This window comes from Pseudonaja textilis, chromosome 17, assembly GCF_049901715.1.
Source record: "Pseudonaja textilis isolate UNSWEBS1 chromosome 17, rPseTex1.2, whole genome shotgun sequence".
Taxonomy (NCBI): Eukaryota; Metazoa; Chordata; class Lepidosauria; order Squamata; family Elapidae; genus Pseudonaja; species Pseudonaja textilis.
Window position 1 is genome coordinate 1,704,773 of NC_142006.1, and position 25,689 is coordinate 1,730,461.

At 45.7% G+C, this 25,689-nt stretch overlaps 1 protein-coding gene across 4 annotated transcripts; it reads right to left on the reverse strand.

Moving 5' to 3' along the window:
* Positions 1-373: 373 nt before the first annotated feature.
* On the reverse strand, positions 374-25,142 carry CARD9 (caspase recruitment domain family member 9). 4 transcript variants are annotated; one of them, XM_087914414.1, is made up of 14 exons: positions 24,964-25,142; positions 19,942-20,134; positions 18,802-18,864; positions 18,082-18,306; positions 15,855-15,992; positions 14,732-15,057; positions 12,567-12,746; positions 10,641-10,793; positions 8,409-8,534; positions 6,697-6,888; positions 5,120-5,161; positions 4,252-4,300; positions 3,555-3,630; positions 374-1,343 (listed from the first exon to the last, which is right to left on the reverse strand). In XM_087914414.1, the coding sequence occupies exons 3-14, from the start codon at positions 18,818-18,820 to the stop codon at positions 1,247-1,249; spliced, it is 1,623 nt and encodes a 540-aa protein (XP_087770540.1). In that variant the 5' UTR covers positions 18,821-18,864; positions 19,942-20,134; positions 24,964-25,142; the 3' UTR covers positions 374-1,246. The 4 variants fall into 4 exon arrangements, with proteins under 4 accessions (XP_087770540.1, XP_087770542.1, XP_087770543.1 ...); XM_087914416.1 differs by lacking the exon at positions 18,802-18,864 and having other exon boundaries at positions 18,082-18,334; positions 25,001-25,142; XM_087914417.1 differs by lacking the exon at positions 19,942-20,134 and having other exon boundaries at positions 18,082-18,334.
* Between the last annotated feature and the right edge of the window lie 547 nt (positions 25,143-25,689).

Below are 25,689 nucleotides of genomic sequence, written 5' to 3' on the forward strand. Positions count from 1 at the left end.
GGCTGGAGGCTAAGATGCCGACAAATAGGAAAACCCAAATGTTGACCTACAGATTAACCATGCAAAGCTCTCTTAAGCAGAGGCTCTCGAACTCAGCATCCTGCTTCCTGAGGAGAAATGAACGTATTGAGTGGTGCAAACTGGGGGAGGGCTCGTCCATTTAAAAAAAGGATAACAAGAATTGGCTCCATTTCTTTGAACAACTGGATGATGTTCCCATGAATTTGTAGCCTCCAGACTCGGCCATTGCAAGTTTGGCATGGAGCGGATAACCTGATCCCTGAATTTGAGAGAAACTTCGACCTTTGCAAAGGGGCTTATTTGCCCACCCAAAAATATGAATCTGGAAATAATTCAGGCAAAACAAAAAGCATTTAAGGAGGAACCAAGTCTTTTTATAGGGTACAGAAACAAATGATAATACATTCAGTATACACCTAGAAGCAAGTGATCAAACAAAGATACTGATTACATGTGAGACTTAGCGGCAGAAAATGAGTCTACATTAGACATTTGTTACTTGAGTTTTGCCTTATTTTATGACCTTTCTTGCAGTTGTTAAGTAAATCATTGCTTCCATGGCCCGGTTCAGAATGGCTCACGACTGAGTAGTGGGTTAGAGACAGGAAAAGGTGTGATCAGTGATGGGCTTGAGGAGGAGGAGGGTGTGGGACTCAGCAGATGAGAAGAAGGCCCAAACCCTTAGGGGACTTGAAGGGTGGGTTGGGAAATGGAGGGAGACAGATGGTGTGTATGCTGCAGAGTTCTTTGCCACAGTGGTAGGGGAAACACCTGGTAGCATTAAAGTGGCTGCAACTTTGAAACTGGGTTGTCGCTAAGGCACCGATCGGAAGTGGAGAACTACCTGGAATTAAAGCTGTGTGACTTTGGGCGGCATACCACATAAACGCACCAGGAAGCAAAAGAAAAAAGAAACAACTAATATATAAGCAGAACATCTAGAATCTGAAATCCAGATGGGAGAAAGGATAGCAGCAGCTAAACCCCACAGCCACTGGGTTGTCTTTGGCTGGAATCGAAACCTGCTCCAGATCCTCAAGTCCTTCAGATGGTGGCAAGGAAGCTGGACAGCATCATTTGGTCAGCTGGATAGGGATGTACATCCAGGTGGTCTCAGCGAAATAATTCACTTATTTAGCCCTCCCGCTGTCCACATAGCTTGCGAATGAGAAGAGGACGGGTTGGAGATCAGCCGATTCTCCACTTCTCCAGGTAGCAGACGAGGTCAGGCGTCTTCAGTGTCAGTGTTGTCGCTTCCTGAGGAATGTTCCCAATAAGCTTCGTGATAGCGGCTCTCTTGCACCCGTCGTAGAGCTCTCTTTCTGCAAGGAGATTCCACATAGGTTTAGAGGAAGAAACACGAATGCTGCCTCCGCCTGGCTAGAAACATAGATGACCTCTGGCAGCTCTTGCCAGTTTGTGGCATTTACCTGGCCTTGAAAGAGGAGGCTATGCCTGGAAGTTCAGCTTCTCCAGTGACTGGCCATTGAAATGAAGCTCAGCCTTTTGTTCTCATGCCAACCACCATAGCTGCCCCCCACCCGCCTTGTCCTCAAAGGATCGTGGATGTTTGGAGGCCGCAAGCAGGAGCCGCATCTTTGCGTCTTGCAATCTGCCCTCACAATGCAAAATTCAGCAAGTTTTTGAAGTCTGCAGCTTGCTAAACTGCCATGGTTTCTCTCAGGAGTGGCACACAAAATGCTGGTTTGGGTAATAATTATTTTCCTCTGTCTTCAAAATAACGGATGGTCCCAACAGGTGTTCTGCCTCTCCCATGGCACCCTTAACTAACCTTGAAATCTGTGTCTTGGAGGATCTTTGACAAGATGTTCCCCCTCCCCTCAGGGATGCTTGAAGGCTGATCTAGGAAGATTCCTTCCCCAGAGAGGCAAAAGCCTTGTGACTCTGGACGCACAGAAACAACAGAGCAAGTACTTCCCCTGTGCCTGTACTACAGAGACTCACCATTACTGTATAAATACCCAAGGCACCCAGGACAATGGAGTGGTGCAGTGGCCTAGAGGTGGAGCTCTCGCCTCACAATTAGGAGGCTGTGAATTTGATTCTAGGTACAGGCAGATATTTCACTCTGGGCACAATGAGAATATATCTGCTGCAAAAACTGCATTGGCGACAGGAAGGGCATCTGGCTAGTAAACAGCTCCGTTCAGTTGCCCCAACTCCAATCCACAAGGGATTATGGGGTCATTAAACAATGAACAACAACAGCCCAGGACGATTGTACCCTTCCCTGCTGCTTGCAGGAGCTAATCCTGTTATAACATGTCTGTTGTGGCTCGCCAACTGCCAGCGGAGCTGGTGGCAGACTAGGACGTGGAGGAGGATGGGGAGGAATTTGGGCCAGTCCTGGAGTCTGGGGAAGTCTCTGAAGGATGCTCTGTGTTGGAAGCAGAGAAAGAGCCAGGGCCCTCCAACACTTCCGAGTTGCCTTTGGAGTCGGAGTGGGGAAGAAGAACAGCTGGGGCTTGTTCCAGATGTGCACAGGCACAGAGCTGTCAGGAGAGGAGAACTGAGGACCAGGTTCTGACTCGGGAAGAAAGGCACACGTGGACACTGAATGCCCCTGGCTGGGGAATAAATAGAAGAAAAAGGGGAGTGGTATCGTAGAAGACAACCTGCTCCTGTGGTTTCTATTCTCAGAGACTGCTTGAGAGCGTTTAATTTACACCTTTGTGGCTGGAAGCTCCCAGCCTGGCAACTATCCCAGGAACTGATAAGTTCTGTACTTCAGTTAATCCTTGGAAGGATTATTGCCTGGACTTTTCTGTGAATGCCATGAATTCACAGTAGCTAAATAAAAAGGGGTTTTTCGGAAGCAGGAGTCTGTTTATTGGTTTTGCTAAGGCTGGGTCAGAACAGTGTCATGTTGCCAGGTTCTGTGCAACAGTGTTTAAATTCCGTCAGAGGGTCACAGTGGCATCACCACATATTAAAGAGCCTCGGATCCATTATTCAAGATTTCTGTCCTATTCCAACTTTTATGCTCCTGCACATTGCTAATTTTCTAATTGCTATTACTAATGCTAGTATAAAGTTACTTACTATAGGCAGTCCTCGACCTATGACCATAATTGAGCACAAATTTTTGTTGCTAAGTGAAACATTTGTTAAGTCAATTTTGCCCCATTTTATGACCTTTCTGGCCACCATTGTTAAGTGAATCACTACACCTGTTAGTATCACAACAGTTAGGTTACATGACCCCGGCACACTGCAATGGCCATAAATCTGACTTGCCAAGCCCCTGAGTTTTGATCACATGACCATAGGGATGTTGCAACGGTTGCTGAGTGTGAGAAATGGTCGTAAGTCACTTTGAATGGTCATTAAATGGACCATTATAACTCAAGGACTACCTGTAATTATCTGTATCCACAACTGTAATAACAATTTGGTTTGATTTGATTTGATTGGCCTTACTAAGGCTTTATAAAGTGATATTAGTGCCTCCCTTGATCTGGATTGTATCAGAATGAATCTGTCCCAGGGATCCAGTGCCCAGGGAGATTTACCTCCGATAATGCTCAAAACTGTCCTTCATTCGCCGATGTCCTTTCTCTGGCAGGTCCCCATCCACTGGGCTCCTTCCTGGAGGAGGAAAGCAGGAAGGAGAATTGAATAGTATAAAGGTACAGAATCAGGAAGCTCTCAGCAGCTCAAGAGAAGGTGAAAACTGCAAGACTTTTCCGCATGGAAAGTGAGTTCAAGGTTTGACTCTTCAAGTACGGTGAATTTGGAATTTCCGCAAATAAGGGAGTGGGAAGGATGATAATAAAGTCTGCAAACTGGCCACGTAAACACACTTAAGGGGTCTGCAAATGCTCCCCTTGCATACAAATCTGGTTCAAAAGTGTCGGGGAGAGAACCGATACAGTAAGACCAGACAAAACGGTCTTGTGGAATAAGGGATATTAGAATGTGCCCCAAGTGTCTGAATGGACAGTTAGCCCATTTCTGGACAGGGGTTCTGAAATAGGGCTAAGCTTATGCCCCAGACAAGCTTGGCTGACAATTCACTGGTGTAAAGGAAGGGTGGGTGTGGGGGTAGATCGTGGTAACCTTTCCTGATCAATTGGTAGGACTTCCAGGATCAAAACCCTCCTTGTGGTTGAATTGCAGAGCAGGAGAAAAGGAAGGAAGGAAGAAGGAGGGAGGGAGGAAGAGAGAGAGAGACAGAGAGAGAGAATAGCTAGTCACAGATAAACATACTTGGTTTGGTGCCTTTCCTATCTTCGTCCGGATTTCCATGGGGAGTCAGCTTTGGGCAAGAAAGGGAGAGAGGGGTGAAAAATGAGAACATATTCTATTTTTGAAGGAATATATTTTTTTTGTTTAGGAAATGCAAAAACAAATGATGTTTCCTGTAATAATTTTGAAACAAACCTGCATTTTAAGGAGATGTCGTGCCACAGAACTTTAAACTAAATCCACCCAATTAATGCAGAAGAGATGGAAATTTTATCTCATCATTTCAAAAATATAGTGAATTCCTGATGCTTGTTTTTTTTTTCCTGGTTCAACTGCGATGCAGCTGGTTTGTAGCTCTTAAAGTTGAAGTAAGCAGAAACCCAGCCTTTTTGCTTAATACTGTATATGATTTGGTGTAGTGTATTGGGCAAACCCACAAAAGATGAAGTCAACAAACAGTTGTAGTATGCTGTGTGAATGCAGTTCCTGCAATATAAGCAAACAGGGCTTGGACACTTTTCAGTTTCCCCTTCTTCTCCCATGGGCTGCCCCAGATAGTAACAGCAGAGCCTGAGGGTGCACGAAGCTGCAGCTCTACTCAAATGGGGGCAAGAATAGCAATAGCAAGAGGACTTAGGCTTATATACTGCTTCATGGTGATTTTGCAGCCCTCTCTAAGCAGTTTACAGAGCCAGCCTCTTGCCCCCCAACAATCTGGGTCCTCATTTTATCCACCTTGGAAGGACGGAAGGCTGAGTCAACCTGGAGCCGGTCAGGATCGAACTGCTGAACTGCTGGCAGTCGGCAGAGTTAGCTGGCTCTACTGCATTCTAGCCACTGCGCCACTATGGAATAGTTAAAGATAAGGAAGCAGAAACTCCTAACTCACCTCTTGAGAGCTGCGGGATGAGTTTTCTTCAAGATCGGAAGTCTGGAACAAGACGATGTTAATTGGCAAGATGTTAAAAACAGCTTAAGCACCGAAAGACTTACCTATACCCCAGTTGCCCAGAAAAAAAAAAAAGGCCACCGTCAGATCCGTGTATCTCTCGTTTCTTCAGTGGAAGAAGAAAAGGGGGAGAGGAGGCTGATGAAGAAATCCTTTCTTGATGTAACCTGAATATATTTAATCTTATATCGAATTTGTATAACCCACACATGATACAATGGAAGGAGAAAAGCCAGATGGCAAGAACCTATCACCTCTGAGAGGCACAACCAGGAGATGAGAAGATCATAAAAATTCCACAGTGAGATATGTCCTGGGAATCTCTGGAAAAGTTTGTTCTAAAAGGGGAGTGGGGAGAAATTAGGTATGCCCTGGGAAACTGTGAAAAAGATCTTTCCTTAAAAAAAGGAGCTGGGGAGGAATTAACATACTGGCTTTTGTTTCACTAAATACACATCGAGATAAGGGGAGCGGTTCTAAACTCCCTTATGTATCCCTGTATGCCTGAGGGACCTCAGTCCCTGCTTTGAACTCCTACAGGAATTGTCTCATCTCAGTAAAGGATCCTTTTTTGATACGTTTGGATACGTTTTCAGAAGTTCATTCTAGTTGAGTGAATGGGAAAAGTTCGGTCGCCTGACAGCCACACATTCAACCAGTTTTTTTTACTTACCCTCAATTAAGGTTTATTATAATACTACATATTTATTATTCCTGCCTGCTGCCCAACTCCCAGCAAAGTGTTTGGTAGTTTTTCCACGGCAGGAACCAGCAAGGGACATGTCATCTCTCACATCCCATCCCTCATAACTGGCCAGGAAGGAACACGCACATGAATAGCAATAGCCCTTAGATTATTGATTTCTCCCAACAATCTGGATCCTATTTGACCCTCCTCGGAAGGCTGGAAGGCTGAGTCAACCTTGAGCTGGTTAGGATCGAACTGCTGGCAGGGGGCAGAGTTAGCCTGCAATACTGCATTTTAACCACTGCGCCACCATGGCTCCTAATGCACATCCAATCGGCTATAATAATGGCCATAGCATTTAGACTTATATACCGCTTCACAGTGCTTTACAGTCCTTTCTAAGAGAGTCAGCACATTGCCCATAACAATCTGGGTCCTCATTTTACCGACCTCAAAAGGACAGAAGGCTGAGTCAATCGTGAGCAATGAGCAATCCTGCAATCCTGCATTCTAACCACTGGGAAGGAAGGGAGAAAGGAAGGGAAGGGAAGGAAAGGAAGGAAGGAAGGAAGGACAATGGCCCTTAGATTTATATACCGCTTCACAGTGCTTCTTAGCCCTCTCTAAGCAGTTTACAGAGTCAGCCTCTTTTTCCCTCAATAATCTCGGTCCTCATTTTACCAACCTCGGAAGGTCAGAAGGCTGAGTCAACCTTGAGCCAGTCAGGATCGAACTCCTGGCTGTGGGCAGACTTTGCCTGCAATGCTGCATTCTAACCACTGTGCCACCCCGGCTCCTTTCCCGTTGGCCCTTTTCCCAACAACCTTACCATGGTGGAGGGATCGCGGCACAGCCGTTTCAGCTGGGTTTCGGCACTCAGCAGCCGTCCCTCTTTCTGGAAGAGCTGAAGCTGCAGTTCATCACAACGCTCCCCGAATTCCCGGATCTGCTTTCGGTAGCTGTCTTTCTCTCTCAGGCCTTGGGAATATTGCTTGTGGCATTCCTCCTGGGTCAGAAGAGCCTGCAGCGATCCCATCAGGGAGCAGACAAAGAGAGCTGCTAGAAAAAGCCCACCAGTAACTCAGACCAGATGGACGGATTATTATTACCTTTATTATCCAAGTACAAGACGTGCACAATGAGATTGGCTGAGCCTCCCTTCGCGCACAATCCCCCCAATGCAACTCACAGTGAGGACAGAAGTCCCTAGCCCAGTCCCAATCTGATTGCAACACGTGACCTTGTTGCACAATGTGCCCTCCCTGCAAGTTTATCCTACTATGTTGACATGAAGTTATTTTCCATTCACGAGTCTGACAGCCCACGGGTAGAAACTGTCCTTCAGCCTGTTGGTGAGGCTGGCTGTGCTCATCTCCTACCCGATGGCAGGAGAGTGAAGGAGGGGCTGACCGGTGTGACCAAGCAGTGCTCTGCAGTTCCTGAGTACCTACACTCAGTCAACAGGGGGCAGAGTTTCCCATTGATCTCAGCATTTTCCCAACCGTGGCAACTTTCCGGTGTGCATTTTGATTCCCAGAATTCTCAGCAATGGCCACGCAGGCTGGGGGATTCTGGGTAGAGAAGCTCACACGCTGAGACATTGTAAGGTTGACAAACATGGAGCAGTCCCTTTCTCTTAAAAAGCTGAGACCCATGGTATTCTTTCGTAATCATTTCTAATCACTGATTTTAGGAGCCTTCTTGGAAGAGGAGAAAACAGGGTGATGCATCCTGGGAACTGAAATCCAGCCCAATGGAGGGAACCAGGTTGGGGAAAGGTAGAGTGATCCTGTCCTGCCCCTGGTGGAGACTGACTCCGAGGAAGAGGAGGAACAGCCAACAGGGAGTGGGAGTGTGGCTCCAGAGGTGGTGGAGGAGGCTGGGGAAGGGCAAAGGCCGGCTGAGCAGTCAGGGGAGAACCCAGACCCATCCCCTATCCATCCTAGGTCACGCAGGGAGGAGAGAATCAGGGAAAAGTGAGGTCTACTCAAGAGGAGATTACCATGATCCTCCTCGTGGCTTGCAGGTGGGAGCTATGTATGTAAGTTTGCAACTGCGCAGTTAGAATTTGCAGGAGTCAATTTAGTGTTCACCTTGAAAGAGGTTTAGCTTTGCTGGCGTTCTTCCCATGGACTTTTCTCGGTTATTTTCCTGAAGTTTATGATTAGTTATCTTGGCTTGCTTCGGAGCTCTCATCAACGAGGTTTGTTTTGGTTTTCTGTTTGCCTCCTTATTTACTTTTGTGACTTTAAACTGTGCCTAATAATACAGTGAAGTTAAGTTGAAGGCCTTACCGGACTTTAACATATGTTTTGGGTTTGGGGTTATTTTGAGAGACTACGGGTCATGACATTTTGACTCCTGCCACCCCTTCAACTTATTTTTGCTTTTTGTGGGGTGACCATGGATCAGCTCAGAGCAGAGATTGCCCAGTTAACCCAGCAAGTGGTTCTTTTGACTGCACAGGTGGCACAAATGCACAAATATATGTTTTGGGTTTTGGGTTATTTTGAGAGACTACGGGTCATCACAGGTCCTTACCTGATCTCTTTCAGCAGCCACTTCTTCCAGCTGCTTTAAAATAGCCTTGATACGATTTTGGTAAATTTGATTATCATTTTGCAAGGAAGTACATCTCAGCTCCAGCAGCTCCTTCTCTCCCTCAAGCTGTTAAAATAATACAATATAAGTCAACGGGAGAATCTCTGGCTTTTAGGCAGAGCAGAGTTTCCTTAGCTAGATTGTGAGTGAGAAGACGAATGGACTAAGTCAACATCTTCTTTCTTTCTGTTTATTTTATTTAAAAAAAACAAAATTACAAATCTCTATTTTCTTCTTTTAACAACCCTATAATCCCTTGCGGGGTGGAGTCTGGGCAACTGAATGGAGCTAGCAGTTTACTGGCCAGATGCCTTTCCTGTCACCAATGCGGAGTTTTGTTCAGCAAGTATATTCTCGTGCCCAAAGAGAGAATATCTGCTTCTACCTAGGATCAAACTCACAACCTCTTGATTGTGAGGTGAGAGCTCCACCTCTAGGCCACCTCACCACTCCCCATAATTCACCTACATGGTCCTTTTAAAAACCGTTGAGAAAAGAAACAAGTGATTCTGCTTGAAACATCACCCATCTATCTGCTCGGGCAGTTTCAGATTCCAAGCAAAGCTCCGAGCTTGGAGTCCAGGTGAATGGCCTCCAGGACAGACCTTGGCCATTTTGATCTTGAGTAGAAGACAACCTTGTGAAGTGAGAGGAGATGCCAAAATTTAGGGTAAAAAAGTAGAAAGGGCTCATTTTGCCCAGGAAAGTCTCTGTATATTCTGGGGAAAATATGTTTGTGTGGGGTGGGATCCGCTTTTAATGAACAGGAAAGGTGCTGCCCTTTTCAAGATCACAAAACACTTTATTGGACTCATTTTTAAAGCAGGCTTAAAGCAGAAAATGTTGACGAGAAAATTACCAGGACTTGAACTTTTAGTTTCCAGTGATTTGAGACTGAAACCCCCCTCTCTCCCTGTAAATTAGCTGCCACGGAAGGGCAGAATGTGGTGTAGCCATTGTGGTTCACACAGCCCAGAAAACTAAAATAAGCAACCCATGGTAGTATTTGAATGAGATGTGCAACTTGAAGAGTTGGGTATTAATACTGTGGAAGAAAAATGTGGTGGTAGGTTGTTGATGAAAGGAGGGAGATCTCGGTTCCATTTTCGGGATTCCCAGGTCAGAAGAAAAAGAAAGAAGAAAAGAAGGAAGGAAGGAAGGAAAGAAGGAAGGAAGGACGGAAGGAAGGAAAAGAAAGAAAGAGAAAGAAAGAAAGAAAGGAAGGAAGGAAGGAAGGAAGGAAGGAAGGAAGGAAGGAAGGAAGGAAGAAAAAAAAATCTTCTGTAAATCCCCCTCACCCTAGGAAGAGGAAAACAAGTGAAACCACTTCTGAAAAAGTTGCCAAGAAAACTTCAGGGATTTGCACATTTAGTCTCCATTGATTTGAGACTGTAAATTACCTGGTTGTCTTTCCCATGGAAACAAAAAGTGCGTTGGAAGGTTTACTTCATACAGATTCAATATAAATATTCATCAGTGCCATGGAGACCATTATCCCCCATGTTGGCGGTCACTCCTCTCTCCTTGGACAGCATTTGGGGAGAGTCCAGAGCTTTGCCTGGCCTTTGTGTCCACTTGTGGGAATGACGTCCAGTCCGATTGGAAAGGACAAAGACATGGATGAAACCAGGTTCAACTCCAAATCTGATTCACTTTCATTTCATTCCCCTCGGATTCCATCATTAGCCTCCGCACACTAATAATTCTCCTCAGAATTGCAGTGTAGAGAAGGAAGAATTCCTTCATTCCTTCCAGATTAAGAACTGCCGTCAGAGGAATCTCCTGGAGGGAAGTGAAGGCACTTCCAAAGTTCTTGTCGTGGCCCCGTCAGAGCCTGGGTCTGAGGAGGAAGACGGGATGACGGAGGAGGATCGTGCAAGGGGGATTCCCCCCCTTCCTCTACTCCCCTTGCACGATCCTCCTCTGTCGGACCCGGCGCTATTTCGTCCTCCTCCTTGGATCCAGTCTCCAACGGGGCCATGACAGTTCTCAAGGGCTTCTCAGGGGCACCTGTCCAAGTCTTCCTACTCTTCCTGCTGCCTCCAGTTGTCTCCCTTGAGCCTCTTCCTGCCCACAGCAATCTCCCCGCTGCCTTCCCGAGGTGACCAGTTTCCCCTCCATGACTTGCCAAGATGTAACATTGTGGCTTTGTAGGCAGGCCTGGCTACTTACTTTATCCCGCCCGTCTTCGGCTCTCTGGAGCGCTTGGCGTAAATTGCAGGCGGTGTTCACCAACTCCTGCTGCTCCTTCAGCACCCGCCTCCACTCGGCCTCGAGAGCTTGAAGGGGGACCCCGTCCTTCTCGGAGCTGCCATTCTTGGTGACCTAGAAGAGAGGAAAGGCACAAAATAAGCACCCCTTCATGTTTTCCCCCACCCTTTGCAAGCCATGGTGGCACAGTGGTCAAAATGCAGTACTGCAGTCTACTTCTGCTGACTGCCTGGTGCCTGGAATTTGGCAGTTCGAATCTCACCAAGCTCAAAGTTGACTCAACCTTCCAGCCTTCTGAGGTGGGTAAAATGAGGACCCAGATTGTTAGGGGCAAGAGGCTGATACTTGGGGAGGGCTGTAAAGCACTGTGAAGCGGGATATAAGTTTAAGCGCTATTGCTATTGTGCTGACACCCTCTCTCCCACCTCTGCCTTCCTCCTTCACTTAGGGAGACAGCATATCGCCTGGGAGGGGTGAGCTGCTTTCCCTGCCTCTTGCAGGGAGTGGGATGACCAAGGATGGTGAAGCTTTTGGTCTTGGTGTATCAAAAGTTTAGGAAATGCATAATTTTACTTTGCAGGTGCATAACTCATACATACAGGCACACACACACTAACACTAGCACTTAGAAGGAAGGAAGGAAGAAAGGAAGGAAGGAAGGAAGGAAGGAAGGAAGGAAGGGCTAGCAATAGCACTTATATCATGATGGATGTCAGATCCGTGTATCTGTCATTTCTTCAGTGGAAGAAGAAAAGCGGGCAGGGAGGCTGATAAAGAAATCCTTTCTTGATGTAACTTGAATATATTTAATCTTATATCGAATTTGTATAACCCGCACATGATACGATGGAAGGAGAAAAGCCAGATGGCAAGAACTTATCACCTCTGAGAGGCACAGCCAGGAGATGAGAAGATCATAAAAATTCCAGTGAGATGCGTCCTGGGAATCTTTGGAAAAGTTTATTCGAAAAAGGGGGTGGTGGGAAATTAGGTATGCCCTGCGAAACTGTGAAAAAGATCCTTCCTTACAAGAGGGGTGGGGAGGAATTAACATATTGGCTTTTGTTTCACTAAATGCACATCGGGATAAGGGGAGCGGTTCTAACCTCCCTTAGGTATCCCTGTATGCCTGAGGGACCTCAGACGCTGCTTTGAACTCCTACAGGAATGGTCTCATCTCAATAAAGGATTCCTTTTTTATACGTTTTGATACGTTTTCTGAAATTCATTCTAGCCGAGTGAATGGGAAAAGTTCTGTTGCCTGACAATGACCCAAACTGGATGCAATGGCAATAGCTATTATATAGCTATTGCTATTGGTATATAGACTTATATACCACTTCACAGTGCTTTAAGCCCTCCTTAAACTGTTTACAGAGCCAGCCTCTCTTGCCCCCAACAATCTGGGTCCTCATTTTACGCACGTCGAAAGGATGGAAGACAGAGTCAACCTTGAGCCTGGTGAGATTTCAATCTGCTAAACTGCTGACAGCTAGCAAGTCAGGAATAGTAGCCTGCAGTACTGCACTCTAACCACTGTGCCACCGTGGCTCCTTATCAGTAAACGGGATCAGAATTTTTGGGATATTTAATCAGGTAAGCCGTTATAAGCTGATTCCACGAGTCTCTCAATGGGGGCAAACTAATGATAAACAGCCAACCTATTTGCTGAGATCCCTTTCAGTGAATCCCTCCTTTTTGCAAAACCTGTCAAACTCAAGTTCAAGAACTTAAGACTTTCCCGCAGAGTTCCCATCAAAATCTGCATCCCGACGATACATTTGATCTGCAGTTTTGTCCAAGGGGCCCCATATGTTTGCAGACACCCCCCCCCCTGCCTTCCACCCCGTTCTGCCGATCGCTCCGCCTTCCTGAGCCAAAAGAGACCTGCAGCGTGCTCTCCAGCTCCTTGTTCTTGGCCAACAACAGGTCCTTCTCCCGCTGGATTTCCCACACGGCCTCGTGGCTGGGCCGCTGCTCCATGGCTTGCTTCAGGTTTAGTGTGTGCTTCCGTTCCAGGCTGCAGTGATCTTCAGCCTTTGTCAGGCTGTGCCGAAGGCAATCGATCTTGAGGGGGGCAGGAAAGGGAGGACATTATCATACAAGGGGGCCAGGGGAGATCAATTCCTGCATGGGGCCTGCTTTTTTTTTTAACAAATTATTTATATATTTTCACATTACATATATAAGTGCTTAGTGAATGGTGTATTGACTGGGTCAATTTATTTTCATACAATAATACTCTTCCCACTCCTAATTTCTTCCTCTGTTGTCCAACCAAGTCCCATGTTTGAAAATACTCTGTCTTCTTTTTCTTTTCTTTTTAATGTCAATCTGTCCATTTCTGCACCATCTAATTTTTTTTTTTTAATTACAACTTCTGTAGGCATCTCCTAATTTTTCCAGTACTGTGCATAAACAATTCTTGCTGCTGTCAAAGCATGTAATATTAAATATAGATTCCCTTTATCAGGGATTTTCAGGTATTATGCCTATTATCTTACTAATATTCTTAGTAAGAATATTTCTGGCTTCTAATCTATGTGTTGTTTTTAACATTTTCTCCAACCATGTATGTATTTTTCTCCAATACTTCTTTGTTTTCACACATGTCCACCACATATGATAATACCTCCCTGGTGTCTGTTTATATTTCCAGCATTTGGCAGGCATACTTTTAAACATCTTTGCCGGTGGTAAATGCCACCTATAGAACATTTTATATAAATTTTCCTTATATGTAGTTGCCATTGTCAACTTACAATTTCTTTCCCAAAGCTTTTGCCGTTCATCTAAATCTATAGTATATCCAAAGTTCTTTGCCCGTACTATTGTGGTTTCCTTTACCTGTTCCTCTTCCATTTTTAAGCTGAACAAGAAGTTATATATTTCCTTTTATCATTTTTTTCATCTACTCCAAGCATTATTTGGTCAAATGTTGTAGGTTCATTGTAAAAACCATAATCCTTAGTGTCTTTCTCATATCTCAATTTTATTTGCATATATGGCCACCATGATAAGTCTTCACCTTGATTCCACAGAGCTTGTTGGGTTTTAAGGCATGCGGCCTACTGTTAACCCCCAATACAGCCTGCAAATTGGGGTTCCCAAGATCAGAATGGGACAATCACAACTACAAGCCAACATGCTATAAGATGACATGGCCAACTCACCCATGGGACAACTTGCTGCAGCACTATTTAACAATTTGATTTAATTATTTAAAATAATTGGGGAAAAAAACACCAAAATGTTAAATTTTGCCCTGTACATTTGATTTGGCACCATCCTTTCTTTAATTATTCTGTTATATAAAAGGACAACGGTCATTTAAAAGAAGAATAATTATCATTATCATTGAGGACCCATATACTACCCGAGCCAAAAAGAGGGTTGACACCCCCACCCCGCAAGATAGGATAAACCACAAAGAACATCCCAATGTGAAAATAACCAAACTCGTGGAAACGTGGGGCCAGGTTTTAAATCAGCCGGGCTAAATGGGTCATATAAACACAGGTCATGGTGTGTACCAACTCATGGAAGAGTTGGTTATCGGAATTCAGGTATTCCCAGCTTAAATTCACATCAGTCCTAACTCCCCATCAGGGATGGGGCTGCTGGGGGTTTGCAGGGGTTCGGGAGAGCCCCTAGCTAAGATTCTGTGCAGTTTGGAGAACCCCAAAATCCCACTCCTGGCTGGCCCCTCCCAGATGTCCCCACAGGGCCCATTTTGGATGCAGGTAAGTTCGGGGCGCGCATGGAGGCTTGGGGAGGGCGAAAAACGGGCCTCCTAGAAGTTCAGGAAGGCCGTTAATTGGCCCATTTCCAGCTTCCAGAGAGCCTCCGGAGCCCGGGGAGGGAACTCCGCCCCCCTGCCTCCATGGTGCAGGAGGCTGACTAGGCCACACCCACCATGGCCATACCCATCGAGCAACTGGGCAGAGAACCCATTGCTAAAATGTTTGAAGCCCAGCCCTGCACCCCATCCCTGGCCTGTTCTGTTTCCCCTTGCCCCAAAGGAAGCAAGGAATGTCAACAAAGCGTCCTACCTCCAGCTGTAGGTCCCGGTTCTTCATCAGGGCCACATTCTTCTCCTCACTCTGCTTGGCGTAGCTCATGGCCAGCTTGTAGTTCTCCTCTCGGCACAGCATCAGTTCCTTGCTGAGGGAATCCCTCTCCTCCTTCACCTTGTGTGCCCGCTCCTGGTACTTGCGCAGGACGCTGTCCCTCACCCTCATCTCCTTGATGGTGTCCTCCTTGGTGCTGAGGGTCATGCTCAGGTCCTGGACCTTCTGCCTCTCTTCTCGGACGGCCGCCTGCAGCTTTGAGACCTCGCTCATCAGTACTTCCATCAGGCCGGACTCTCCCGCCGTGTCTGCAGAGGAGAGCAACCCTGGTGGGTGGGAGCAGCAAGGCGGGGACCCGAAAAACATGACAGAAAGCAACACTAAGGTGTTTCCCAGGTTTCAGTACTTCAGTGCCAGATGCCTCCCATTGCTGAAGTCTTGACTGTCGAGCTTCAAAAGACATTTTTGCTATTGCAACTATTATTATTTCTCAGCTTGCCAACACACCATAAGGGAGGGGGGAAAGGGTACAAATAAAGTAAGAAAATTCCAGGCATCAAGATGGGAACCAGGGACACTTCAGCAGTGTTTGCCAGAACTTTACCAGATGATCCCATAACAATAGCAAGAAACTCCATTGGACAATGTAGAAAGGCGGGACGGGAAAGGGCACATAGAAAGTTCCAGGCATCAAGGTGGGAACCAGGGACACTTTAGCAGGTGTTTGCCAGAACTTTACCAGACATTCCCAAAACATTACCAGGAAACTCCACTGGACAATGGAGAAAAATCAAGGAGAGAAAGGGAGAACCAAAACCACATTTATCAAGCACCTCCACTTTCCAACCCCCCCCCCCCCCCCCACTTGGCGACTTGGTCTCATAGGGGGAGGAAGAACCTGAACTTGAACTATGTGGGTTTTGCTTTCATTCTGTGCCAAAATGATGTACTCAGTGAAGTTTTGCAGGAAGAGATTGGATCATCTCCTTTGTGCTTGCTAGATTGGGTCCATCAATCAGAACCTTGACGTTGACTTCAGTTGACCAAAGATGGAACTATGATGTCACCATAAGACCTCAAGAGAGCTACCAGAGCAAACTATTACCTATTATCATGGAGAAGACTCGGGTGGGGTCGTTGCCGGTTATTTTCTTGTAGAGATGTGGGTAGTACAACTCCAGGCTCTCCAGAAAAGCCACAAAGCCCTTCTTGCCCGTCCTCTGGAGGAGATCTAGGAGCAGCCCTGCAAAGATGGACAGACCACAAACTCTTTAAAATCTCAACTTCTGGACTGGTCCGGTGGTTGGATTCATTGGTCCAAATCGTTCCTGCATTTCTAATCTTTTGCCTTTCTTTAAATGCCTAAAGATAACGAAGAAGCTCCAGACAGGCTCTCTGAAGCCCAGTTATAAATAAATAACAACAAAAAATAACAAGAATAACAACAACAAAAATTAAATAGAATACAGATAGAAGGGTCCCTGTAGGTCATCTAGTCCAACCCCCTCCCCAAGCAGGAGATTTGATGCTACACTCAATTCTCAAGAAACAGATTTCTCCATATCCTGTCAGATAAATATGAAGCCTATCAGATACAAAGTACAACTTTATCTTGGGTCAATTTCAAATTTCTAGTAAAGTGTGAAATTACCAACTATTACTTTCTACCAACCTGATAAAAAAGCTCTCCTAATTGCAATTCTGCATTTTGAAATGCAAAACTCAAAATGATCAGAACCAAGGAGGAGTCAAGGGTTTTGCAGCCATCGAAACTTCCAATTTTAGCAACAGATGTTAACGAAGAAGTTTATGATTTCAACACCAAACAGAAAATACTTTCTGATGTTGGCTTGACTCATTTTAATATTATTCAGAGTATTGCAGCGTAAATTCAGGGGCAGAAAAGTAAACATAGATGGCTGATGCTTCATTTAACTTCTTTATAAACATATAAAGTGAATTTTACAATACCAGTTGCGGATTTCTCCAACATGGAGCAAACTCAAACAGAAGCAGACACGTTACAGGTTCAGAGCAGAACAGCAGCTCAGGAGCTCAGAAACAGACGACCATTTCACTTTAGTTCAGCAGGCAAGCAAGCAAGTTAGTTTCTCTTTCACTTTTGTGCTGAGCACAGAAGAGAGACAAACTACGCCCAGATTCCCTCTTTAAGCTTCATCCCTCAATTCAGCTCTCATGTACGGTTTCATATATTCAGGAAACTATACAAAGGCAGGAAGAAATCTTCCTGAATGGGCCAGAGGTTTCAGCCAAGGGGATTGCGATCAAGGTCAATTTTAAAGAGGAGAATTTGGGACAGGATGAAAAGGAAAAAAGGCAGATTTTCTGGTCCCTGTCAGGTTCTCCCCATGAAGAGAGAAGGATGGAAGGTCAGATTAGATTGCCTCGCTCCTTTTGCTTCCGGTTCTTAAAAAGGGTGTCAGCTAAAACTCCATCCTGGAAGCTTCTTGTTTGATGTCTGTGGAGATTCTCAGTCATCCAGATCTTGGTTGTCCCAAAGGTGCTTTTTTCAAGAGGCAAGTGGACTTTCTGGTTTTTCTTTGAAGAGATTTTGCTTCTCGTTCAAGAAGCTTCTTCAGTTCTCACTGGATACTGGGAAATGGAAGGATTTATACTCCTTGCAGACAGCTGGTCATTTGCATCCTTTTAGAGAGTTGTTGAGGCCACCTGGAGGTTTATCTGTGTCCTTAGGCTCACCTGAGTGGTGCTCCTGGTTCCTGTAGTCTGCAATTTTTTCCCTCTGGAAGGCCATTCCTACTCCTACAACCCAGGGGTGGGATTCAACTGGTGTTACTACCAGTTCGGTAATTACATCTTCGGTAATTCGGTAATTATTGAAGCGAAATGTCTTCAAAAGAAAAAAAACAAGAAAGTCCAGTTGCCTCTTGAAAAAAAGTACCTTTGGGACAACCAGGACCTGGAGGACGGAGAATCTCTACAGACTTTTAGTCATACAATTTGGGATGAACCCCCTTAGAATGGTGTGGGAGTAGGAATGAATTTCCAGAGAGAAAAATTGAAGACTACAGGAACATTTGCACCACTCAGGTGACCCTGAGGACACAGATAAACCTCCAGGTGGCCTCAACAACCCTCTAAAAGGATGCAAATGACCAGCTGTCTGCAAGGAATATCAATCCTTCCATTCCCCACCATCCAGTCAGAGCTGAAGAAGCTTCTTGAATGAGAAGTGAAACACCTTCAAAGAAAAATCAGAAAGTCCAATTGCCTCCTGAAAAAGCACCTTTGGGACATCTTGCCTGAGATGGTAAACCCAGATTTCTTGTAAATCCAGAAAAATTGGCGGGTACCTGTTTTCCTTTTCCGGAGTACCAGGCTGGGATCATTCAGGACCTGCTCCTCATCATCATGGTTGATGACTCGGCACTGCCGGAGGTACGGCGTTATTCTGGAAGGGTCGACCACCGAAATCAGCTTCACACGGAAACTTTCCAGGTTGTTCCAACAAGTCTCACCATCCTCATCCTCTGGATCTGACATGGTGGAGGCCGAAAAGCTGAGGCTGGATTCAGGATCTTCTCGGAAAATGCAGGAGGGAGGTGTCTCCAATTGGGAAGCAAATGGGATGTTAGCAGAATTATAGCTTTTTCATTGACACTTGTTTTTCCTTCCTTCCTTCCTTCCTTATAGCTTTTTCATTGACACTTGTTTTTCCTTCCTTCCTTCCTTCCTTCCTTCCTTCCTTCCTTCCCTCCCTCCCTCCCTCCCTCCCTCCCTCCTTCCTCTTTCCTCCTTCTTTTCCTTCCTTCAACCATTCCTCATATGCTCATAAATGGTCTGTTAACAAAATACTCTTAATTTGAAATAAGCAATCCAGCACTTGATTCTTCTGTCCTTTCCTTCCACTCTCCTTCTTTCTCTCCCTCCTTTCCCTCCAACCATCCCTTCTTTCCCTTTCTTCCTCCCTCTTTTCCTTCCTTCTTTCCTCCCTCTTTTCCTTCTTTCCTTTCCTTTCTTCCTCCCTCCCTCCTTTCCCCGTTGCCTCTGACATCTTTACATCTCTCTCTCACCCTTTGTGTGTTTGTGCATGTGTGCTGTTTATCCAGAGTGTGTTAGGGCATCAGCTGTACTTCCTGTGAATAACCAAATTTCGGTTTGCAATAATCTAATCTCTAGACCCTCTAATATAATAAATAGAACAGCCAAAAACCCTGCCATAGGTGACCGGTGTTGTTCTTGGCATTAGCACAGGTATAACTAAGATTGGTAACTGATCTACTTATTTCTCAGATTTATAAAGCTGCCCCTCTGGCCAGGAGCATTCAACAATCCAATAAAACTAATATTTTTAATGAAGGAGTTAAGGAATTTTAGAATTAAGGAGGAACTTCCTAAAAGTGAGGACAATTAACCAGTGGAACAGCTCGCCTTCAGAAATTGCGGGCGCTGCATCGCTGGGGGCTTTTAAGAAGAGACTAGAGTAGACAATCACTTATCTGAAATGGTATAGTAGGTTCTCCTGCTTGAGCAAGAGGCTGGACTAGAAGACCTCCAAGGTCCCTTCCAGCTCTATTCTAATATAAAAGCAATTATTCTAACTAAACACGGTCACTGAAAAAATATAGAGATTTGCTATTAAAATTTTAAAACATTAAAACATTAAAATACACAAACCACAAATACAGAGAGGAATATCCAGGCACCACCAACAATAGGAGAATCACTAAATTGTAATTGCTTCCCTAGGACCTTTAAGCCTGGGGACATAACCATGTTTTGAGGGACCTCCTGAACATTAACCAGGATGGAGCTCTGTAGCGTTGTAATTGCAGGAATGTTCTTATCTTGGGTGGCAAACCTCAGATAAAGAACGTTTACAAGCAATTACAACTCAGGCAAACAAAGTCACTAATGTAAAGGAGGATTAGAGAGTGGAAGTAAACATATGTTAGACTTTAACTAGAGATAATTAATTGTGTTAATTACTATTATGCTAAGCAGTAACGAAAGTTAAGCAGTAACCAAAGTTAACCAATGTTGGAGGATTACTAAAAATGTGTATAAATGCAAGACTAGACTCCCAACAAAGTTCATTATGATTCAGTTGATCATGATCAAACAACTAGACTGCCTTGTCATTACAACAGAGCTCTGTTCCGTTTTAGGAGAATGTTCCATTAGATGGGTACTTGGCAGAGAACATGGCTCACCTTCTAGAACCCATCAATTGTAGGCATCTCACAGATGGAACCCATAGTATTCTCTCTCTGCTGGAATTAATGGGAGATGATGAGGTGGTTCCCGGCTATGAGGAAGGGCTGTGAAGGTTAAACTTTGACTTGACCCTTGAAGTTTCCAGATATTCTTCCAGAGCAGCTGTCAAAATCAGGAAACCCAGGCAGTCTAAAAGAATGTAAGGCTTTATTGCAAGCTTAAACTCTCTACAAGAATTACAAAGCAAATTGGTGGTAAATAAGATAGGGTGAACTTAGATACCTTGTGGGTGCCAAGGGACTCGAGCAGAGGTGGCATTCAGCAGGTTCTGACAGGTTCTGGAGAACCGGTCGCAGAAATTTTGAGTAGTTGGGAGAATTGACCAATACCACCTCTGACTGGTCCCTCCAGCCCCATCTATTCTCCACCTCCCATTGAGTCCCAAGCCACGCCCACAGAACCGGTAGTAAAAAAAATTGAATCCCATCATTGGACTCGAGGCTGATGACATGTTTGACTCCTCCCTCAGGCTTAGCCTGCTCATCTCCCACAGCAGCCTCGTGTAGAATGCATTACAGTAGTTCAGTCTGGAACTGAGTAGACATTCCCAGTCTAGGAAGAGGTACAACTGATGCACAACATGAAGCTGTGCTAAGGCCTTCCTAGTCACGACTGCCACTTGATTTTTGATTGGAGATGAGATGAATCTCCCCAACAGAGGGAATAGAAAGTGGACATAAAGAAAGTTTCCACAGCCTGACAAAAATACTCCTTCGTACACCCATTTTCCAGGCTGAGTCACTGGGATGAGGAAGACAAAGGAACGCTGCACCCTGAGTTGGGAAGGGAAGTCCCTGTTTCTTCAGCCCGATTTCTCCCTCACGGTTTCTCTGACTCATTTTCTCAGTGAGTAACTGGCATTGTGATCACCCAAGAAAGTGATTCCTTTGTGCCTCACAGACATTTGGTCCCTAAATCTCAACTTTCCTTTTGAAGAAATCCCTCCATCCAGGGGTTGGATTCTACCGGTTCACACCTATTCGCTAGAACCGGTTGTTACCATTCTAAGCAGCTCGGAGAACCGGTTGTTTGAAGAAATTACTGGCCTAATCCTGTAAGGAAGGCAGGAAGGAAACATTCTGGTGTTGCTTACAGAACCTGCCTCTCCGTTATCCCTTATTACATTCTTGGCAGGACTAGACTTTCTGTCTCAGGAACTTCTCTGGAGTTTTTTCCCCTCCTTTGCTGGTACTTTGCTTGTGTGGAGGGACCGTTCAAAGTTACAATGGCATTGAAAAAAGTGATTTATGGCCATTTTTCACACTTACGACTGTTGCAGCATCCTCACAGTCATGAGAGGCCAGGCGAGGAGATGCGTGCCTCGATGTGAGTGATGTTGAGTTGGCCACACCCAGCCAATAACATGACCACCAAGCCATGTCCACCCAGTCACATGACCACCAAGCTACGCCCACCACCTAAGCCACGCCCACAGAACCGGTTGTTAAAAATGTTGAATCCCACCCCTGGATTCAAACGGTGTTAATACTGGTTCGGTGACTGCATGCTGCGCACACATGTAAAAATCCTTAAGCTGTGCCTCCCAGACAGCTGAAAAGTGCTGTGCACATGCGTGCACAACATTTGAAAAGCCACTTTTCCCCTGCTTTTTTCAACCTCAGCTGTGCCGTGCAAAGCAGCTGAGGTTGAAAAAGCAGGAAATAAAAGACAGGTAAGAGCCCGGGCAGGTGGGTCAAACATCAGCAGACACAGAACTGGTTCGGTGTCTGCTGCTCTTCAGAGGTACTGGTTCTACAGAGCCAGGGATAACCAGTAGCATCTCACCCCTGGCTCCATCCCTCTGTCTCTTAAAGCAGGCCTCTCAAACGCTGCAGCCAGATAGCCAGAATTTTGGCTGTATAGTGTATACCACCATGCACCATTAGTAGCAGAGGCAATCCGATGTGGTTTGGAATGGGACGTCCATAGATACGCCTCTTCCTTCAATAATTGAGAGCTAGAGAATATATCTAGTGAAATCGTATGTCCTCACTCTTAGGAAGTTTCTCCTTAATACTACGTTGCTTCTCTCCTTGCTTAATTTCCATCCATTGTTTCTTATCTTGCCTTCTGGTGCTTTGGAAAAAAAAAATTAAACGGTGCCATTGGAATTAAGCAAAGAGAAAATTTTGTCCTGATGAAGTTGCCTAGTTGGGTCTACAAGGAAACAACCAAGCTGAGAGAGAGCAATAAGGAGTCCGCAAGGAAAAAAAATGACAAAATGAAAAAATGATGTTTAAAGGGAGGGTGCATTTTGCTGCTGTTTCCTGATATTTAGGCCACCAGGCCAGCTCTGACTCCAGGGTACTTAACTGGCATTTTTTTGGCAAAATATGTCAGATGGTTTTTCCCCTGACCCAAACTCCCCCAGTGGCTTCTCTGCTTCAGCCAGCTCAGGAAAAAAAATAAAGATTATTTGCTGGCTTTTAAGCCCACTCCTCTCAAACTGCACTTAGTCTTTCCTCATGTTTACGACTAGGAACTGATTCACAAGACAAGCTGATGTGGTAAAGGTTCAGCTTCTGAATGTCTACGTTCCATGGGCACCGTTCCAATTTATATTTTCAAACAGAAAAGGCTGTTTTGTTGAAATTTTCTTCTGGCGTTGCTCAATATCCTGTGTGGCCTTTATGGAAAGGAGGCCCTGAAATCATTCTGAAAAGTAATTGCGAAAGAGGCAAATAGGGAAGTGGACCTTCTTTTTCCAGAAGACCACCCAAAACTTGGGAGGACTGGACCGTCTCTAGTGGTAGGGAAGTGTTATCCCCAAAACTGGGCTCTTGCTTGGTGTTGAAGCCGATAAGACACCGGACACAAGGTGTGATACAATATACTTTTATTTTGGTACCAAGATAAGGACCACAGCTCAAAAGCTAACCAAAGGGTCTTGATGAGAATCTTACAGCAATTTTCGTAGTCAAGGGGTGGTCGCATTCGTCCCTTTGCCCTTCCCCTAATAATGCATGCATAACAGATAATACTGACTGGTTATTTGGATCTCAGCCCCCTACGTAGCTAAATGTGGCGTCACCTGCGTTTCACCCCAGATCACGGTTATCTTGCAAAGTGTCCTACTTTCATGTGCCAGCTATGTGGTTTTTGGGGTAGTTTTCTTATAAGCAAGCTATTCTTGTTCCTGATATCCTGGCTAGTGGTTTAAGGTGCTAACTTCTCCCTTAAGAATGTGCAGTTCCAACCCCTTCCCTATTGCAGAGCAGCTCGAGGCAGCTCCCCGATTCCCCGCGACCCCGCTCCTTCCACAAAGTAAAAGCAGTTTTAACTTTGTCTGAGGCAGCACCCCCCCCACTCCTGCGACCCCCACTCCTTTTGTAGGGAGAGAGAGAAGACAGGAAGGAGCCAGGCTGCTTAAGGCACAGAAACGAAGACAAGAGAAAATGTTTTGATCTACATTCATATTCCTAACTCTCGTGTCCATTCCATCCATACCTGGGTCCATATGACCCTTCCTCTGACCCCACCCCCCAGGGCCTCCTCTGTACATACATCCCATCATCTGACCCTTCAGAAGGATATGTCCCTGGGAGTGATTTGGGAAGGGGGCAGAGAGAGCTGGGCCAAAATGGGGGACCAGGATGGAGGCATTATAAAATAAGGCGGGGGGGAAGAGAGAAGAGAAACCACTCTCAGAACGCAAGATCTCAAAAGGGGATTTAAGGAGGATGCAGGATAAGGGAGAGATGTAACGGCCTGCTTGCCTCAAGTGTGGGTGGCATTCAAAAGTCATCAGAGCAGCCTGACGGGCAACCAGGATGGTGCTGGAGCCGTCTGTGGCAAGCGAGGCTCAGCCCTGTGTCTCCTAATTATTTCAATGTATGATTTGATTGGATGCGCTACCTGGCCATAATCAAACGCTGCTCAGGGACTCAAACAGATCCCCCATTGTTAACCAACATCCTTGATGTAACGTTACTCTTTTAAAAATGGGAGTTTGATCAAGGCCAGTCAGCAATCATGAAAATAATAAAAAGCGATAAATAAGAAGCGATAAATAAGTTAAAAAAAAAAAAAAGAGGCTATGATCACAACCCAAATGCTGGATCTCTAGGGAGATGTTCAGTCATCCGAGGCAACCCGAATTGTTTTCAAAATAACTCAGTTCTGAGATGGATAAAAATGCTAATAAGGAGTCGGGCTGATCGTATCTCAGAGAAAAAAAGTCGCCCATGGGGCAAGGAAGAAGCCCCAGAGAAGGTCTGTGGCCATTAGGCGGAGGAAGCAGGTTGGTTGTCTTTGGACTTTCCTGCTTAACAGTTGGGCTCTGCTGGTCTCCACCCCTCCAAAAAAAAATTATCTCTTCATAGACAACCAGGGACATCTTCATAGCTCCAGCACCTTCCACCTGCTGGAATCTGGTTGGCCTTCCTAGCTCTTGCTTCACTGATCCAGCAGAACTTTTATTTCATATAATTTTGCCTGAGAGTTCTTTCGGTTTTGAAATCACATGACCTCCCTGCCACCACCTCCAACAAGAGGACATTCCAACCCCCATCCCGCTCCCCAAATGCTTTGCATTTTTAGCTTCCAGCCAAGGATTTCAGCTCCTAATGCTAAGCTCCACAGTTTCTCCACTCCTAATCCCCACTCCTCTGTCCTCCAAAGGCAGGACAGAAGAGAAAGGTACACCCACCACAGGCACTCCGATGGCTTACTCACCTGTTGGGGAAAGATTCTGATATGGCAGATTCAGGCACAAATAACTGGACTCCCAAACTCTCCCACCAATCGCTCCAAGTTCTCTTACAAGAGCTGCTCCCACCAGGAAGATTTCCACCTTCCCCAGAGGTCTAAAGATGTCATCCATTCCTACTTCAGTGGGCCGATGGATCCCCCATTCGGCATCCAGAGAGCCCGTGTCAGCAGAGGGGCTCTCCTTCCCCTCCTTCTCAACACCCCAGGGAAAACGCTCCTGCTTTGCCCAGGAAACCAATCCCGCCCACCTGAGCAGGAGCTTGCGAAGCAGCAGTCCCGACTGACCTGACCAGGGTTCCAGATTCACAGCTCCTGGTTCCTTCCAAGCTGCCGGATCGAAGGAAGAAGCTGACTTTCCATGAGGCATCGGGCAGGAAGGAAGGGGTGTCAACTCCCACCCGGTGAAAGTTGTGTGAAGAATGAGAGAAAGAGAGAGAAAAGAGGAAGTGCAAGGACGGATGAGGAGTCTTGGATGAGAAGTGAAAGCTCTACTTATCCAGCGAAAGAAAAAATATAATCCAGTTGCCTTTGGAGGTGTGGGGAAAACCCCACCTTTGAGACAACCATAACTTGGATGGCTGAGAATCTCTGTAGACATGCAAGGACTGGTGATTTATACTCTTTATGTTCATGGCTGCAGTCCCACTCGGGCCAGCAATACTATTACTAAATTTGCAGATGATGCAACAGTGGTGGGACTCATCTCCGGGGGTGGGGGTGGGGGATGAGTCTGCCTACCGAGATGAGGTGGACCGGTTGCTTTCGTGGTGTGGAGACAATAACTTGGTCCTCAACACCAATAAGACCTGGGAGCTTATAGTGGACTATAATAGAAGGAACAGATCAGACATCCAGCCCTTGCTTGGCCAGGGAGACTGAGTGGAACAAGTGGCCAGTTTTAAGTTTCTGAGTGTTACCCTAAAAGAGGACCTGACTTGGGGTGCTCACATTGCAGCCCTGGTCAAAAGGGCCCA

Bases quoted from the DNA above. Each gene is read 5' to 3' on its own strand.
- CARD9 (XM_087914414.1), bottom strand. The intron at 6,889-8,408 runs GTAAGGACCTGT...GGATCGCTGCAG, and splicing joins TGGCTGCTGAAAGAGATCAG to GCTCTTCTGACCCAGGAGGA. The intron at 5,162-6,696 runs GTAAGGTTGTTG...GTCTTGTTCCAG, and splicing joins GCCGCGATCCCTCCACCATG to ACTTCCGATCTTGAAGAAAA.